General features: G+C 41.7%; 1 protein-coding gene across 4 annotated transcripts; it reads left to right on the top strand.

The window, feature by feature from the left end:
* The first annotated feature begins 152 nt into the window (after nucleotides 1–152).
* Nucleotides 153–13,645, top strand: LOC138958996 (uncharacterized). 4 transcript variants are annotated; one of them, XM_070330348.1, is made up of 5 exons: nucleotides 153–295; nucleotides 8,182–8,449; nucleotides 9,590–9,793; nucleotides 10,313–10,576; nucleotides 11,359–13,645. In XM_070330348.1, the coding sequence occupies exons 2-5, from the start codon at nucleotides 8,224–8,226 to the stop codon at nucleotides 11,670–11,672; spliced, it is 1,008 nt and encodes a 335-aa protein (XP_070186449.1). In that variant the 5' UTR covers nucleotides 153–295; nucleotides 8,182–8,223; the 3' UTR covers nucleotides 11,673–13,645. The 4 variants fall into 4 exon arrangements, with proteins under 4 accessions (XP_070186449.1, XP_070186452.1, XP_070186451.1 ...); XM_070330350.1 differs by lacking the exon at nucleotides 153–295 and adding an exon at nucleotides 540–557; XM_070330349.1 differs by lacking the exon at nucleotides 153–295 and adding an exon at nucleotides 7,915–8,057.
* The last annotated feature ends 1,735 nt before the right edge of the window (nucleotides 13,646–15,380 follow it).

Raw genomic sequence — 15,380 nt, 5'->3', positions numbered from 1 at the left:
ACCTACCACCTAGGTTAGGAAAGGGGGGAGAAAATTGCTAACGCCCTGACCCAGAGTCGAACTCGCAACCTCTCGCTTCCGAGCGCAAGTGCGTTACCACTCGGCCACCCAGCTACACTCCTTCACATAGGTTATGTAGGTATTTTACACACAGGGAATTTCCGTTCTTTTTAGACACTGACGTAATTTTTCAACGATTGCCAGGACGGATCCTCGTGAAACTGTGAGAATACAAGTTACGCCTACATGCCTTACGGAACGCATTCGTGGTGTGTCTGCACGTCCGCATTCTCAGGTATGTATCAATTGAGTGTTTTCCATTTTACGTTTTTCATACCGGGTGTGTTGTGAAATCGTGTCTACTTTAAATATACTATCTGTTACTCTCATGCGTGTAACGTCGTACTACATTGTACTGCGCGATACTACGTAAAAAGATATGACGATCTACCTCAAAGGCACACTCCATCCCGTGAAAAAAAGTTCGGCTCAACATTTCAGATCTGGCGAGACTTTTAGTTTAAGGGAAATGGCCGTTGTACGATAAAGACGGAAATGTAGGCAGATGCGCACACACACACACACACACACACACATACACACGCGCGCGCGCGCGCGCGCGCTTACACACACGGCACACCAACTGCACTGAGTGACAATGGATATTGTCGTACAATGGTGTCACAGAGAGAGAGAGAGAGAGAGAATACGAATACGAATACGAAAGTTTATTCAGTTTTAGGCCAGAGCCCCTTCTGAAGGGTATGCGTCCATATACAACATAATCATAGTAAAACATTGTGTTTCATAAATGTCCCAAAATTTGTATACTTCAAACAGTAATACATGTGTACATAGATCATGTCACAGTGATTAATCTTTTCATTCCCTGATAAATATATTGTGCTAATTTGGATATTTGACTGGCATTTCCAGTAGACATAAGCAAAGTATATCGGTACATACATGGATGATTATAATATTTTGGCATTATCAATAATACTCTTAGGTCACGTAGTGCAGGACAGCAGAACATAAAGTGTATTTCATTTTCTTCAGCCAATTTACACAGACGACACAACAAATCTTCCTCACTCCGTACACTATACCTACACCTGTGTACAGCAAGATCCGATACACCGAACCTGAATTTAGTTAATGCACTTTTCACATAGCTGTTCATTTCCATATCTATATACGCTTCAGTACTGCTTGTGGTCTTAAACAATCTGTATGTAGAAAATCGATCACTGCTTTGCATATGGTCGTTCCAGTCTTGCCATCTGCAATCTATCAATCGCTGTCTGAAACATTTCAGAAAACCACCAATACTGTCCACCCCTTGGTTGTACCATACATCTGCAAACCCATGAGAAAACAAACACTTACGAACATCCGTCGCCCATGTAATCTTGCCATTACAATCTAAATTATAGAGAACTTTGAATGCTTTACATGGAATCTTGGAATTTTCCATTCTTGTTAATTTTAGCCAATATGTAATGCACTTTACATATGAGTTTAGATATATTGGGAATCTTCCCAATTCACCATACACAAGGTCGTTTGGTGTTCTCATGTCTACATGCAGGAATCGTTTCATGGCGAATAAGTGTAGTTTTTCTATTTCAGTACCTTTTTGGAAAGCCCAAATCTCAGCACCATATTGCACAATCGGTTGAACTTGAGAATCAAACAATTTTGTAAACAATTTGTAAGAACTACTCTCTAACTTGTGCAACACACGGAGTATACCAAACACTGCCCGTTTACCCCTACTCACCAAATCCTGACAGGAAACATTAAAACTAAGTCTCGTGGAAAAAAATATTCCTAAATACTTATAAGCGTTAACAACAACAACTCTATCTGCACCATAATTCCATTTTTCACAACTAGCTAAATATCCTCCTTTACGGAAAACAATAATATTAGTTTTGTTCATGTTAACTTTCAACTCCAATCGAGAAGCTGCATTGTACATATTATTCAGCTGTCTTTGCAGGCCAACAACAGTTGTGGAGAGCAATACAATGTCATCAGCAAAAAGCAATATGAAAAATTCCACAAAATCAAATGTCACACCATGTTTTCCATTTTCCATTACTTCCAAAGCTAATTCATTAATAAATAACGAAAACAACACAGGGCTACATACATCACCTTGTTTTACCCCATATGTACAATTAATTACATCAGTAAATTTAGCGCCACATCTTATTTTAGCTTTCACATCCAAATACATGCTTTTCACACAACGATGCAATTTTCCTCTAATACCGTTTTTCATAAGTACAGGCCACAGAAGTTTCCTAGAAATCGAATCGAATGCCTTCTCAAAGTCAACAAATGCGACATACAATTTTCTGTTCTTTGTAAACTGTTTCTGAATGGCCGCCAGGAGTGTAAAGATATGGTCAACTGTTGAATGATCTTTTTTAAATCCAGCTTGATGTTCACCAGTAATATCATTTATGCTAATCCATTCCTGCAATCTGTTATTAATTATGGAGCTATATAATTTACTGCTGACATCGCACAGTGATATTCCCCTGTAGTTATTGGTGTCATTTATCTGACCTTTCTTAAACAGAGGCAAGATTATTGATTCCTTCCAGTTGTCCGGGTAAAAATCACTATCAAACAAGACATTAAACAACCTTACCAAAAACACCACCACAGCCTCACCCGAATGCTTGAAAAACTCACCAATCAGCCCATCTGGACCAGCAGACTTTCCGTTCTTCAGCTTTCTAATTGCAAGAGTGACTTCTTCTTTCGAAATCGGTCTATCTAATACATGTTCAACAACATCATCATCATTTCCTTCATCATTAACATCAACATTTTCATCCACAGCCCCATCAACGACGTCCACTATAGCTACATGTGTGTCCTTCTCTAATACATTCTTAAAATGTTGGAACCAATCATCTAGAGTAATGTTATGACGCGGTTGTGTTTTCCTCCGTGAAAGTTTCTTCATAGTTTCCCAAAATAGTTTCTGCGATTTTACTGAGCTGCTCAAGTCAGCGAGTAGACCAGCGTTGTAGCTTTTCTTTTTCATAACAATCAGGTATTTATATTCACGCCTAGCAATGCAATATATATTTTTATCCAAAACATCTTTTGATTTTCTACATTTATGTAACATCTTACGGACATGACTTCTTGCTGTTTGGCATTCATGGTCAAACCATTCTCTCTGTATCGACTTACCACCTATTGACATTCTTTTTTTCATGCATTCACCTTGCTGTTTTATGACATCATTAAACTTGTTCAGTGCGGCGTTAACATCAGTCTCAATTAAGGCAGCAGCATTGACAAGTTCGTACTGTACATCACCTGAATTCATTAAAGAGGAGAAGGCAGCCGCACATTCAGTCTTCCAACAATATTTGACAACAAATTCGTCAACCTCACAACCAGCTTCATTCATAATGGCATTCGGCATACATCTTTTATCATGCAAAACCAACTCCACCGGCATATGATCTGATTCAATACGCTCTAAAACATTCAACTTGCAATTATTCGCAGCTGATTCAAATAGATTTACAGACATCAAAAAGTAGTCATTCACACTGCTTCCACTATCAGAGATAAATGTGTATCGTCCACGAAGGTCACCTTGACACATTCCATTCAGAATACACAATCCGAAACCAGTACACATACAAAGCAATTTTTTCCCGTAATTGTTCAAGATTTTATCTTCGGAAGACCTTTTTGTCTCAAACCAATCAACTTTACTAACATGTACATATAAATCCTGTTCGTCAACGTAATCAGGTGTAATATCCGAGGTCCTAGAATTCAGGTCACCACATACGATTACATCTACATCATCCAAAGACAAAAGACTATCCGCCAAGCATGATTCTAAAATATTTATTCCATTTTCAAAATCAAAAGCAGTATAATACGGTGAATGTTCAGGTGGGATGTATGCACAGAGAAGCAAAATGTCCTTAGTGAACCTAAAGTACTCTTTATGCAGAACAAACGAAAGGAAGTAGTGGCTATCACTTTCCAACTGTGTAACGTGGGGGATAATATTATTCCGTATTAGACATATCACCCCACCCGAACATCTTCCCTGCCGCGTCAATTTGACTGCTGGCTTGACGAAAACCGTATGGTCATTAAAAAGACATGACTCGAAAGTCTCTACTAGACAGACAATGTCATAAGAAGAGAGAAAATCGACAAACTCGGGATCGTCTAATTTTGACAAGATACCGCAAACATTCCAATGAAGAAAAGATAATGAATTACACAATTGTTCAACGTCATCAGATCGATCAGTGCCATTTAAATTTGACGTATCTACCACCTCGTCATCACCGTCACCATTCTCACCACCATTCGTACCGCTCACCACTGTCAAGTGCCTCGTTTTCACTTTCTCCAAAACACATTCGCTGTCGTCCACATTGTTATCACTAACACAGTCCGTTTTTCCACGTGCGCTCACCGCGTTGTCCAAAACTACAGGTAACACCGGTGTCTTTCGGATGTCCGCACTATTCCCACGTGCGAAATACTGCTTAGCCCCAGTCACAACACTGTCACAACAATTGGCAGGAGCTTCCCTTACACGTTGTAAAACCGGTGTCACTTTTGTATGTGTTCCCTTTGCACTATGATTCCCCGGAAAAATCAAAAACTTACTAGCTGAAGTTTTCCTTGGGGGCCGGCCGAAACCTTATTTCCGTTCATGCAGGCGATCGTCTTTATCAACCACACATTTTTTCCCATTGATGACTAGGTGGTCGTATATCATTGTCGCCTTCTTGCCATCTTTCTGAGCCGCCTTCAGATGTGGAGTGAGCTTCTTCCTGATGTCTCTCACACGTTGAGAGAAATCTTCACCAATGAAGATGTTGCTGCCTTTGAGCTTTCTTTTTGCTTTAAGAATCAGCTCCTTGTCTTTGTAGAAGCAGCATCTAGCGATGACTGGCGAGTCTGGTTTTGCACTGACCCGGTGCACGCGGTCAAACTGGATATCTCCTGCCAACTCAAGCTTGTCGACAATGAGCTCTCTCACCGTAGCTTCACAGTCTTCCCATTTTTCGTTTTCCTCCCTCGGCAGTCCGTAAAACATCACATTGTTTCTTTTGGACCTACATTCCAGATCATCGGTCTTTGCCTCTAAACGCTCCACTTTCGTTTTCAAGACATCGTTCTCACTTTTCAGCTCATTGTTCATTCGCCACACTTCCGATACTTCTTCTCTCACTTCCCGCACCTCTTCTTGCAGATTTGCAAAGCCATTTTTCATTTCCTTTATGTCACCTTTTATGTCAGCCAGCAGATCCATAACATCTCTCAGACTAGGTTCGCCGTCAGCAGATGACGTGGCAGAAGTAGCAGATGCACCACGTCTAGGGTTAGGTCCAGGGTTGAGCTCGATGTCTCCACATTGGTGCAGAATGTTTCCGAAGTACAACAGGACCAGTAACAAACCTACCATGACACCGGTTGGCCTGTTTCGGATTTTCAATACACGCTGATACATGGCCGCCTTCTCTTTTGCACGTCGAAACATGAAACTGGCAAATACAAACGCAAATCTGCCAACAGCACCCCTAAAGTCAAGTGCTGCAGATGGCATGGTGGCTTGGCACTCACTATGCAAAGTTTCAAGGTGCTAATTGACGTTGCACAGAGTAATTAACAAAAACGGCGGAGCTACCTTTTCATGCGTCACACATCGAGAGAGAGAGAGAGAGAGAGAGAGAGAGAGAGAGTGTTGTACAATGGTGTCACAGAGAGAGAGAGAGAGAGAGAGAGAGAGAGAGAGAGAGAGAGAGAGAGAGAGAGAGTTGTACAATGGTGTCACAGGCAGGGATACTATCGTGCAATCATGGCGTCATAGAGAGAGAGATTGTCGTGCAATGGCATCACAGAGAGAGATATTGTCGTGCAATGGCGTCAGAGAGAGAGAGATTGTCGTGCAATGGTGTCACAGAGAGAGAGATTGTCGTGCAATGGCGTCACAGAGAGAGAGATTGTCGTGCAATGGTGTCACAGAGAGACAGATTGTCGTGAAATGGTGTCACAGAGAGAGATTGTCGTGAAATGGTGTCACAGAGAGAGATATTGTCGTGCAATGGTGTCAGAGAGAGAGATATTGTCGTGCAATGGCATCACAGAGAGAGATATTGTCGTGCAATGGCGTCAGAGAGAGAGAGATTGTCGTGCAATGGTGTCAGAGAGAGAGAGAGATTGTCGTGCAATGGTGTCACAGAGAGAGAGATTGTCACGCAATGGTGTCACAGAGAGAGAGATTGTCGTGAAATGGTGTCAAAGAGAGAGATATTGTCGTGAAATGGTGTCACAGACAGAGAGATTGTCGTGAAATGGTGTCAAAGAGAGAGAGATTGTCGTGCAATGGTGTCACAGACAGAGAGATTGTCGTGCAATGGTGTCAAAGAGAGAGATATTGTCGTGCAATGGTGTCAGAGAGAGATATATTGTCGTGCAATGGTGTCAGAGAGAGAGAGATTGTCGTGAAATGGTGTCAAAGAGAGAGATATTGTCGTGCAATGGTGTCACAGAGAGAGAGATTGTCGTGCAATGGTGTCACAGAGAGAGAGATTGTCGTGCAATGGTGTCACAGAGAGAGAGATTGTCGTGAAATGGTGTCAAAGAGAGATATTGTCGTGAAATGGTGTCAAAGAGAGAGAGATTGTCGTACAATGGTGTCACAGAGAGATATTGTCGTACAATGGTGTCACAGAGAGATATTGTCGTACAATGGTGTCACAGAGAGAGATATTGTCGTACAATGGTGTCACAGAGAGATATTGTCGTACAATGGTGTCACAGAGAGAGATATTGTCGTACAATGGTGTCACAGAGAGAGATATTGTCGTACAACGGTGTCACAGAGAGTTTGTTTGTTTGTTTGCTTAACGCCCAGCCGACCACGAAGGGCCATATCAGGGCGGTGCTGCTTTGACATTTAACGTGCGCCACACACAAGACAGAAGTCGCAGCACAGGCTTCATGTCTCACCCAGTCACATTATTCTGACACCGGACCAACCAGTCCTAGCACTAACCCCATAATGCCAGACGCCAGGCGGAGCAGCCACTAGATTGCCAATTTTAAAGTCTTAGTATGACCCGGCCGGGGTTCGAACCCACGACCTCCCGATCACGGGGCGGACGCCTTACCACAAAGCCAACCGTGTCGTACAATGGTGTCACAGAGAGAGATATTGTCGTACAATGGTGTTACAGAGAGAGATATTGTCGTACAATGGTGTCACAGAGAGAGATATTGTCGTACAATGGTGTTACAGAGAGAGATATTGTCGTACAATGGTGTCACAGAGAGAGATAATGTCGTACAATGGTGTCACAGGCTTTCGTAGAATGTTGTGTTAGACAAGGACACAGTAGCAAAGGAGGATTTTGGGATGACATAATTTCGCACATTGACACTAGTATCAAGTCAGAAATTAATTCAAACACAATTTCCGACTCAGCACAAGAAGTAGTGAGGACTGTTGATTTTTGGTATAATGAAGTCAGAGGAAGGGATGGTCTCAGCCTATGTAAACGCCTGGGCAGATCTGAGATAGTAAGCCGGGCCCATTAATTGTTCTCACGGGAAAGACTGTGCTCTTCATTTGTGTTATTATTCGCTTGCATTTTTATGGTGTATCAAATTTCACTTCCGTTTAACTCAAACCTTGATTCGTCTCATAGTGACATGTTCTTACCTGAAAAGAACGGCACACCTTAAAAAGCATATTCTTGGATTCTTGTAAATGAAATACAAAGAGTCCCTTCACGCTGAAGATTTCCTGCAAAACATTTCATGTTAATCCGGCTACTAACAGGAATATCACACAAACAACATTCGTGGCAGATAGTTTTGAGTATAAATAGGAGGCGGGGGAGGGGGTAGGGTATAAGGTCGAGAGACCTATCATGTCATTTTAAATATAAGTCAGATTGAAATATATATGTGTAGTGGCATGACGCATTTTCTTCTTCTCTCGTCTGAGTTTTCACTTCTTCTCAACAAAGTAAGGCAAGGTAAGGGAGAAATGTTGAAGAAATACTGAAAACTGTCAGCCTTGATCAGTAACAACGTCGACATTCTTAACATTGTCAACATGTACAAATTGTCTTAGCTCCCACGTCTATTGTTGTTATGCAGGTAGTAACAAGAGCAACAAGTGCTGGGTGAACATCGAACAAAATGTCGTGTGTTGCGATGATTATAATGGTGACGCTGCTTGCAACGACAGCTCCCGTCACCTCTGATTCTGGCGACACGGGCTTTGAACGCTACGAGTGCCACAGAGACCTGTGTGTCAGCAGACTGCAGTACTGTTCAGACAGTGAACGACGGTGCAAACTGTGTCAACCGGCTCACTGCGTCAACAAGGACCTCACCCCGAAACAGTGCGCCCCTTTGTGTCCTGGTGAGTAGAGTCAACCATCCAGCAGTTTTAGCAAATGGCCTGATCATGAGTCAGTATAATAATAATAATAATAATAATAATAATAATAATAATAATAATAATAATAATAATAATAATAATAATAATAATAATGAGAGCTTTTATAGCGCGAACCACAGTAAACTGTGCTCTCCGCGCTTTACATATTAATTGTGAATAAAAACCATACTATTTAAACACTCAAATACAAATATACATCCTAACAAAACTAACGTAACAATAAACTTACAGCAACACATTATCCCCTTATGGACAATACCATGCAACAGATGCACAACTCACAATAAATCATGTACAATATTAATGCACATTGAAAAATCTCAACTTAAAACACACACACACACACACACACACACACACACACACACACACACACACACACACACACACACACACACACACACACACACACACACACACACACACACACACACATTGTGCCACTGTGACACAATGACACACATCATGTACAGTCATATCTTTCAACAGGACAGGTAGAGAGTTTTCTAATTATTCCATATAGAGTTTGAACAGGTGGGACGGTTTTTAAAGCGGTTTTAAAGGCGGGGGTTGAGTCCATGTGGCGAATGTTATGGGGGAGGGAGTTCCATTGTTTAGGGGCAGCATAGGAGAAGGACCTGCAAGTATGCAATGAAATGTCCATGCAGCTAGAGTCCATGTAGCCTGATAAGTATATTAACCACCTGTGTACTGTTTTAATAAATGTTTTGATCATGAGGCAGCATATCAATGCCCGTGTAGTCGTAGTTCATGTAGGTTGTTGAGTATATTCATCACTGTGGTGCTTCAGTATGTGACATGAGTCAATGTAAACTCCGGAACAAAAGTGCAGAGAATGCTTAGCTAAATCCGAATAAAAAGAATACGATTATTCCAATATGTAATGCAATGTAAAATAAGCTTAAGATCTTCACATTGAGAGTCTCTGTGCGTGTATAATATGACATTATTTTCCCGTCCTGCATACTTGAAGACCAATGATGAAAGATCCCTTTAGTTGGGATCCACGTATGTTTCCCATTGTGTGGCAAGGGACAATGGTGCTCATTTTCATAATCTCTCTTTTTTTTCCCGGCAAAGAGCTACTTAATCCGCCAACAACTACAACAACAGCTACAGCAAAAACAACAACATCAACGATACTGACCACGCTACAACCTTTCACTTCTCATAAGTCTTCCTCAAGACAGCAGAGCACATCAGATTCTACCAGAAATGAGTCAACGGAGAAGGCCGACTTGTTACCAGAATCAAATAAGCAGAACGGCTTTTTTGTCTCTTCGGGTGAGAAACGGCGCAGAAACGAAGCAACCAAAATATGGCTAATACTCATTTCAAAGCTTTAGTCAATTCATAATATGCATGTAGCGTCTTTGTTGAGGCGATTGCTTTTAATCCCTTGCTTATTTGACAAAACATCAATCGAACAGTCAACAAATCTGTCACAGCACAAAGCTGGCAAAAATGAAAAGACAGTCTGAAAGTCTTTCGTTTGCATTACATCTTACTTTTACCATATATGCTGTTGCTGTTGCTGGCATTCAAGACATGAAAACCATTGAACCAAAGAACAAAAAATGAATAAATACATAAATTAATTAATGAATTAATAAATTAAAAACTTCAATGGTTAGACAAATGAAAGGGCTGTCGGACTTAAGCGGAACTTAAGAACGAAGGTGGAAACGAACAGGTATATAAATGAATAAATAAATAAATACCATTTAACAAATATATATCTATATGTACCTCTTCTGCCCACCTTATCCATTCTCTAATTCCCGTTTTGTCAAATGTTTAAAGGCACTTTGCTGCTTGGAGCGGGAATACTGTTGGCCGTCCTGGTGGTTCTGGTGACAGTAACAGTGTGCACCCTCTTTTACATCAAAGACATTCGCAGACGTTTGCCTCTTAGCTCCAAAGACACTGTTAAGAGAGGAAGGACGCCTGAGACCGAGGAAGAGGAAACTTTGCTAAATAGTGGATTGGATAGGAAGACCAGCAGTAAGACGAGTGGAAGTGCGTCCACTGTATCCTCGCAGCCAGCCAAGCCCGCATCCAGTCCAGGTTTGTCAGAAAAAAAAGGGGAAACAAAGTTGGATTAGTTAACAGGCACGGTCAATTTGTGTGAAAAGACGATACGAGTTAAAACGTTCGCTATTGTTCACCCTTTTTATATTTTAATATTTCAAAATCTAGAACAAGAAACAAGCAAGGTTCATTTATGAAGGAAACATTTATTTCAAAAGACGACCATAAAATTCACTTTTAAAAATTGTCCTTTTTAATCAAGTTAAACGTTCAAGACATTAAGTCTGTGTTCGAGTCCAGATTTGTTGGTATTCTCTGTGACTTCTTGGCTGGGGCTGGGTTCATTGATATGAAATGATCTCTGCGAATAAATAAAGGGACAGGGGTTTTACATTGTTAACAACGGTATAGCGACATAGACAATGAAATACTTCTTGCTTACTCGCTCATTTATTTACCTTGAGGTTTCCGGGATGACTCCCAGGACAGGATTTTAATATTTTTAAAGGGAATCAAGATTTTTGACACGATTTAAAGTAACAAGTGTGAAAAGACATTAGAACCTTGAACACGGAGAATGCCGTGTTAACTGAGAAAGGAAGTAAGCTTGCATCAGTCCTGTATAGCCATATCGGGTTAAGATAACCTACGTTCAAAACACCCAATCAACCCATTTCTGCGCTTGTTAAGTAATAAAATTTGATAAACGTTGTTCCTTTGTTTGTTTCCTTGTCACCTGACAACCTAACTGCTGGGTGTTTTGCATTGCTCTTTACTGCATCCAAAATTAAACTCAGGTTCCCCTTTTCATGTGTTAGGACCATGCCAGCATCAGCAGCAACAACAACAAAACCACCTGCGTGGGGAGTCGCTTCCTCCCTACACAGCTCGACCTGGCAGCCAACTCGTGAGCTCAAATGGAGGCCACTACTCAGGCGTCGCTCCAAGCTCTGCAGTAGAAACTCCCTCTGACAGCCTGCAGCATCAGAAAAGACACGACTACCACCTGATGACTGTCAAAGGCCGTGATCACTTCCAAGATGGCTGCTTTCAGCATCCTCCGGTCTGGGAGATGAGCGGTAACCATGTCGAGTTTCCTTACTCTGAGGAAACTTGCCCAAAGTCGGTGTAGATCTTATGCCATTCTGGCCAGTCAGCAACCAGCCGACGAACTGACTGTTATATCTATGTATCTATTTATTTATTTAATAATGTATTGATTGTTTCTGGGTATTTTGCTCGATTGTAGCCTCGGAAATAACTCCGTCGGGTTTGTATGGGTTGTAGAAGAGTGGCCTTTTCTTGCAAAACCTCTGCCAAACATTGGAGGAGCCAATCACTAGAGACTGATGGGTGAGTGGGAAACGCGTGGACGGGAGCTTCTTTTATTTCAAAGGTGGGCCATCATAACGTCATTCTAGTGACTGTCAAACACTCAGATGCCTGTTTTGGTCGAATATATGTCGAACTGTATATGCTGACATCATGTTCTAGTGTATTTATGCCAGAAGTGATCGAATACACTCAACCATGGTCCTCTGATATTTTAACTCCAGATCCAGAGGGGATTTTGTGATGCTTCCCTCGTACCCTTGTGATATAAATTACATGCGCCAGTTTTTACACTCATTACTGATTTGCGTGTCATAATTTACACAATTTCGGCCAGACTTTTGTGATAAATATTTATTGTCTGCGGCTGTCATATTGCTTGTTATAATACTGTCAAATAATTTATGCTAACAAACGACTTTGTCTTATAGAGCTTTCGTGACTTGCTGTGTTAAACCAGATTAGGTCCTACATTAACGATATCTTCCTCCCCGTGTAAACAATAATGTAAGCGACTATTACATATTACACGGGACAAGAAAATCCTTTCGCTTTTTCTGCGCAGAGTGTGTATTTTTTTCGGCCGAAGTAATTTTGAACACAAGCTGACATGCAGTGATGTCAGCCATCAACAATAAAAAACGCTGGCGCTGGACCCGAGTACACTTCAGACTGGCTCGCTCCCCCAGTATGAAAGTTTTTGTCTTGTGCACGTGGATTTAAAAAAAAAAAAATTTTTTAATTTATTTTACACCATTAAAAAAATTATTAGAGTAAAATAAAATGATTAAAACGTTCATAATAAACAATAGTAAACAAGAATTTAAAAAAAAGAATAAAAAAATAAAAAATAGACCGCCCATGCCGGGAATCGAACCCTGATCCCTTGGATTTAAAAAAAAAAAAAAAAAAAAATTATTTATTTATTTTACACAATTAAAAAAATTATTACAGTAAAATAAAACATTAAAACGTTTATAATAAACAATAGTAAACAAGAATTTATTATAAAAAAAAAATGAAAATAAAAAAATAAAAAAAATAGACAGCCCATGCCGGGAATCGAACCCGGATCACTTCAGCCATAGTCGGAAACGCTTTCCACCAAGCCACCAATTCTATCATTCGCCAGTGAACTCAAATGCCTATACTCCTCGCGCACAGTGGTACACGCACGCAAAGCACGCACGCACCCAAAGCCTGCTGTCGCTGTCGCTGGCTGGCTGGCGGATTAGCCGAACGGCTGTTCTATCCCACCGCGAATCGCGCCCGCCGTTAAGAGTCGTTTTTGTGGAATATTTCGCATTTAGGTCCCAGGTAACATTATGAAGTTTTAATACGATCAATCGGACCCAGCAATAAGCTGTTAAGTCGAGACGAACAGACAGACAGACACACAATTAAAGTCTGCTGGACCCTAGTACTGCGTACTCGGGGATAAAATAACTTAAAACCCACCAAAGAAAGCAGCCAGACTGGCCGTTGTTGGTGAACGGTGTGAAAGAATGAATTGTCTGGCTGTTTGTAAAAATCCGGTGGACTTCGATTCCTACAAAAATGTGTCCCTGGACCCAAAGTCCGACCCCTTAATATAGGCTGGGACTATCTGTCCTAGGAAAATAAGTCCGCACAAAGTCAGTAAAAAATTGTTCGGCTGTGGACATCTTTTCCTAAGTTCACCTGTGTGACTGTGACTGTGAGTGTGTGTGTCAGTGTTGAAGGACGGTTTTGTCCCCTGAATAATCATGGAAGGGACCTATGCATGGTGATTAACACGATATTTTACACTAGCTGATGATGCCCACTCGCGACTGCAGTATCTTATTTATTGTAACTGGTTGTGATCAGGGCCGGACTAGGCGAAGAGGAGGGGGGGGTGCTAGAGGTGGTCCAGGGGGATATCCCCCCTGGCGGCAGGGGCGGATCAGTTCATTTTATGGGGGGCGGGGGTTTCAAAAGTATATTGTGAAGATATGGGTGTGAAGGCGCGAAGCGCCCAGCTTGCTAGGGGGGTCCGGGGGCATGCCCCCCCGGAAAATTTTGAAAAAAAGGATGCAAAATGGTGCAATCTGGTGCATTCTGAGGATGATCATTACTAGTTTCAGGCAGCAGATTTTGTCACTGATTATAACCCCCAAAATTGAAACTCAATGTAAAATAAAGAAATGCATACCTCATTCAATATTTTTATATTTTTATATTTTTATATTTATAAGGTGGGTCCGGAAACCCAAACCCCCCCCCCCCCCCCCCTCGTCCGCCCCTGGGCGGGGTGAAGGGGCAGAAACCCTTGTGGGTAGCTGATGGGTAGGTCATATTCTGAGATAGGAAAATGATCGCTCCTTGCATCAAACGGCATAAAATAAACAATAATAAAAAATGTTTTAAATAAGTAAGGTACATGTTCAAGCTAGGGGGGGGGGGGGGGGGGGTTGCGCAACCCCCATAACCCCCCCGGTAGTCCGGCCCTGGTGATAAAGAGCAAACTCAGTTTGTGTTGTGTGGCGTTACATATAGTGCCGCGCGAGCGCGCGCCTGTCACTTTGTGTGTGTGTGTGTGTCAGTGAGCCACAGACAGAGTCAGACGCATGTATACAGTCATGTAGACACAATTATTAAAACAGACAGAATAACAGTAAACACACACACACACAGAAACGTGAGCGTTAGCATGCATGAACAGACAAACAGACGCGGACACACACACACAAGTACGCACGCACGCATGGGCACACGTCACTCACACGCTCATGCTCGCACTAGCACGGTTGCACACTGACACAACAACCAGCTTCAGTTTTTTTAAATAACGCCACCATGTTCGAGTTTTCCTCGGGTTTCCCTCACGAAAGCAGCATTGCCATTGTGCAAATCACAGCTTGCAGTTAACCAGACTGTCTACTAATGGTGAGATGAAAACGTGTCAGCCTTATTTTAGCAGGTTAAGCTTGGGCCCATTTTGTTAGGTCGGGGATGCACCTTGCGGGTAAAAGAAAACCAGACGCAGTTGTTCTACCTTTCTCTCTCTCACACATGCACGCACAAGCGCACACACTGACACGCATTAAACACAGGGGAACAGAACAAGAGTAAGTGCAACTGTGTGCTTGCATGTGTGCTTGCGTGTGTACGTATGTGAATGTGTGTGTGTGTGTGTGTGTGTGTGCGAGACAGAGCAACACCACCACCCTCGTCTCGATTCCTGGTCTATCTGAAAACATTTAGTCAAAACTTGAGTTAATGTAATTAAGACAAAATAGACACAATTTCGAAAGTAAAACAATTTTAATTACTAAAACAAACGAAAGCAAAACACCACACTCCAAAACAAAAACAAATTCTTTCCTCACTTGCATCCTTTTAACTTGAAATTTCCTGGACTAGGGATTAGAAACTTAAATGGGGGAGAGAAAAAATGAAAAAGTATAAAGGGCAACAGCCTCCCACCCTCCCCCCACCCATCCACCCAATCCCAGAGTAAAAAACAAATTGTAGAAAGGTGAAAAAA

The sequence above is a fragment of the Littorina saxatilis genome, linkage group LG2 (genome assembly GCF_037325665.1).
Source record: "Littorina saxatilis isolate snail1 linkage group LG2, US_GU_Lsax_2.0, whole genome shotgun sequence".
Classification (NCBI taxonomy): Eukaryota; Metazoa; Mollusca; class Gastropoda; order Littorinimorpha; family Littorinidae; genus Littorina; species Littorina saxatilis.
Note: the sequence above shows the minus strand (reverse complement) of the source record. Positions and strands in the feature narration are given on the sequence as shown.

Excerpts from the sequence above, each read along its gene's own strand:
- LOC138958996 (XM_070330348.1), top strand. The coding sequence starts at position 8,224 with ATGTCGTGTGTTGCGATGATTATAATGGTGACGCTGCTTGCAACGACA. Across the intron at positions 8,450-9,589 it reads GTGCGCCCCTTTGTGTCCTG|AGCTACTTAATCCGCCAACA; the intron begins GTGAGTAGAGTC and ends TTCCCGGCAAAG. Across the intron at positions 9,794-10,312 it reads CGGCTTTTTTGTCTCTTCGG|GCACTTTGCTGCTTGGAGCG; the intron begins GTGAGAAACGGC and ends AAATGTTTAAAG.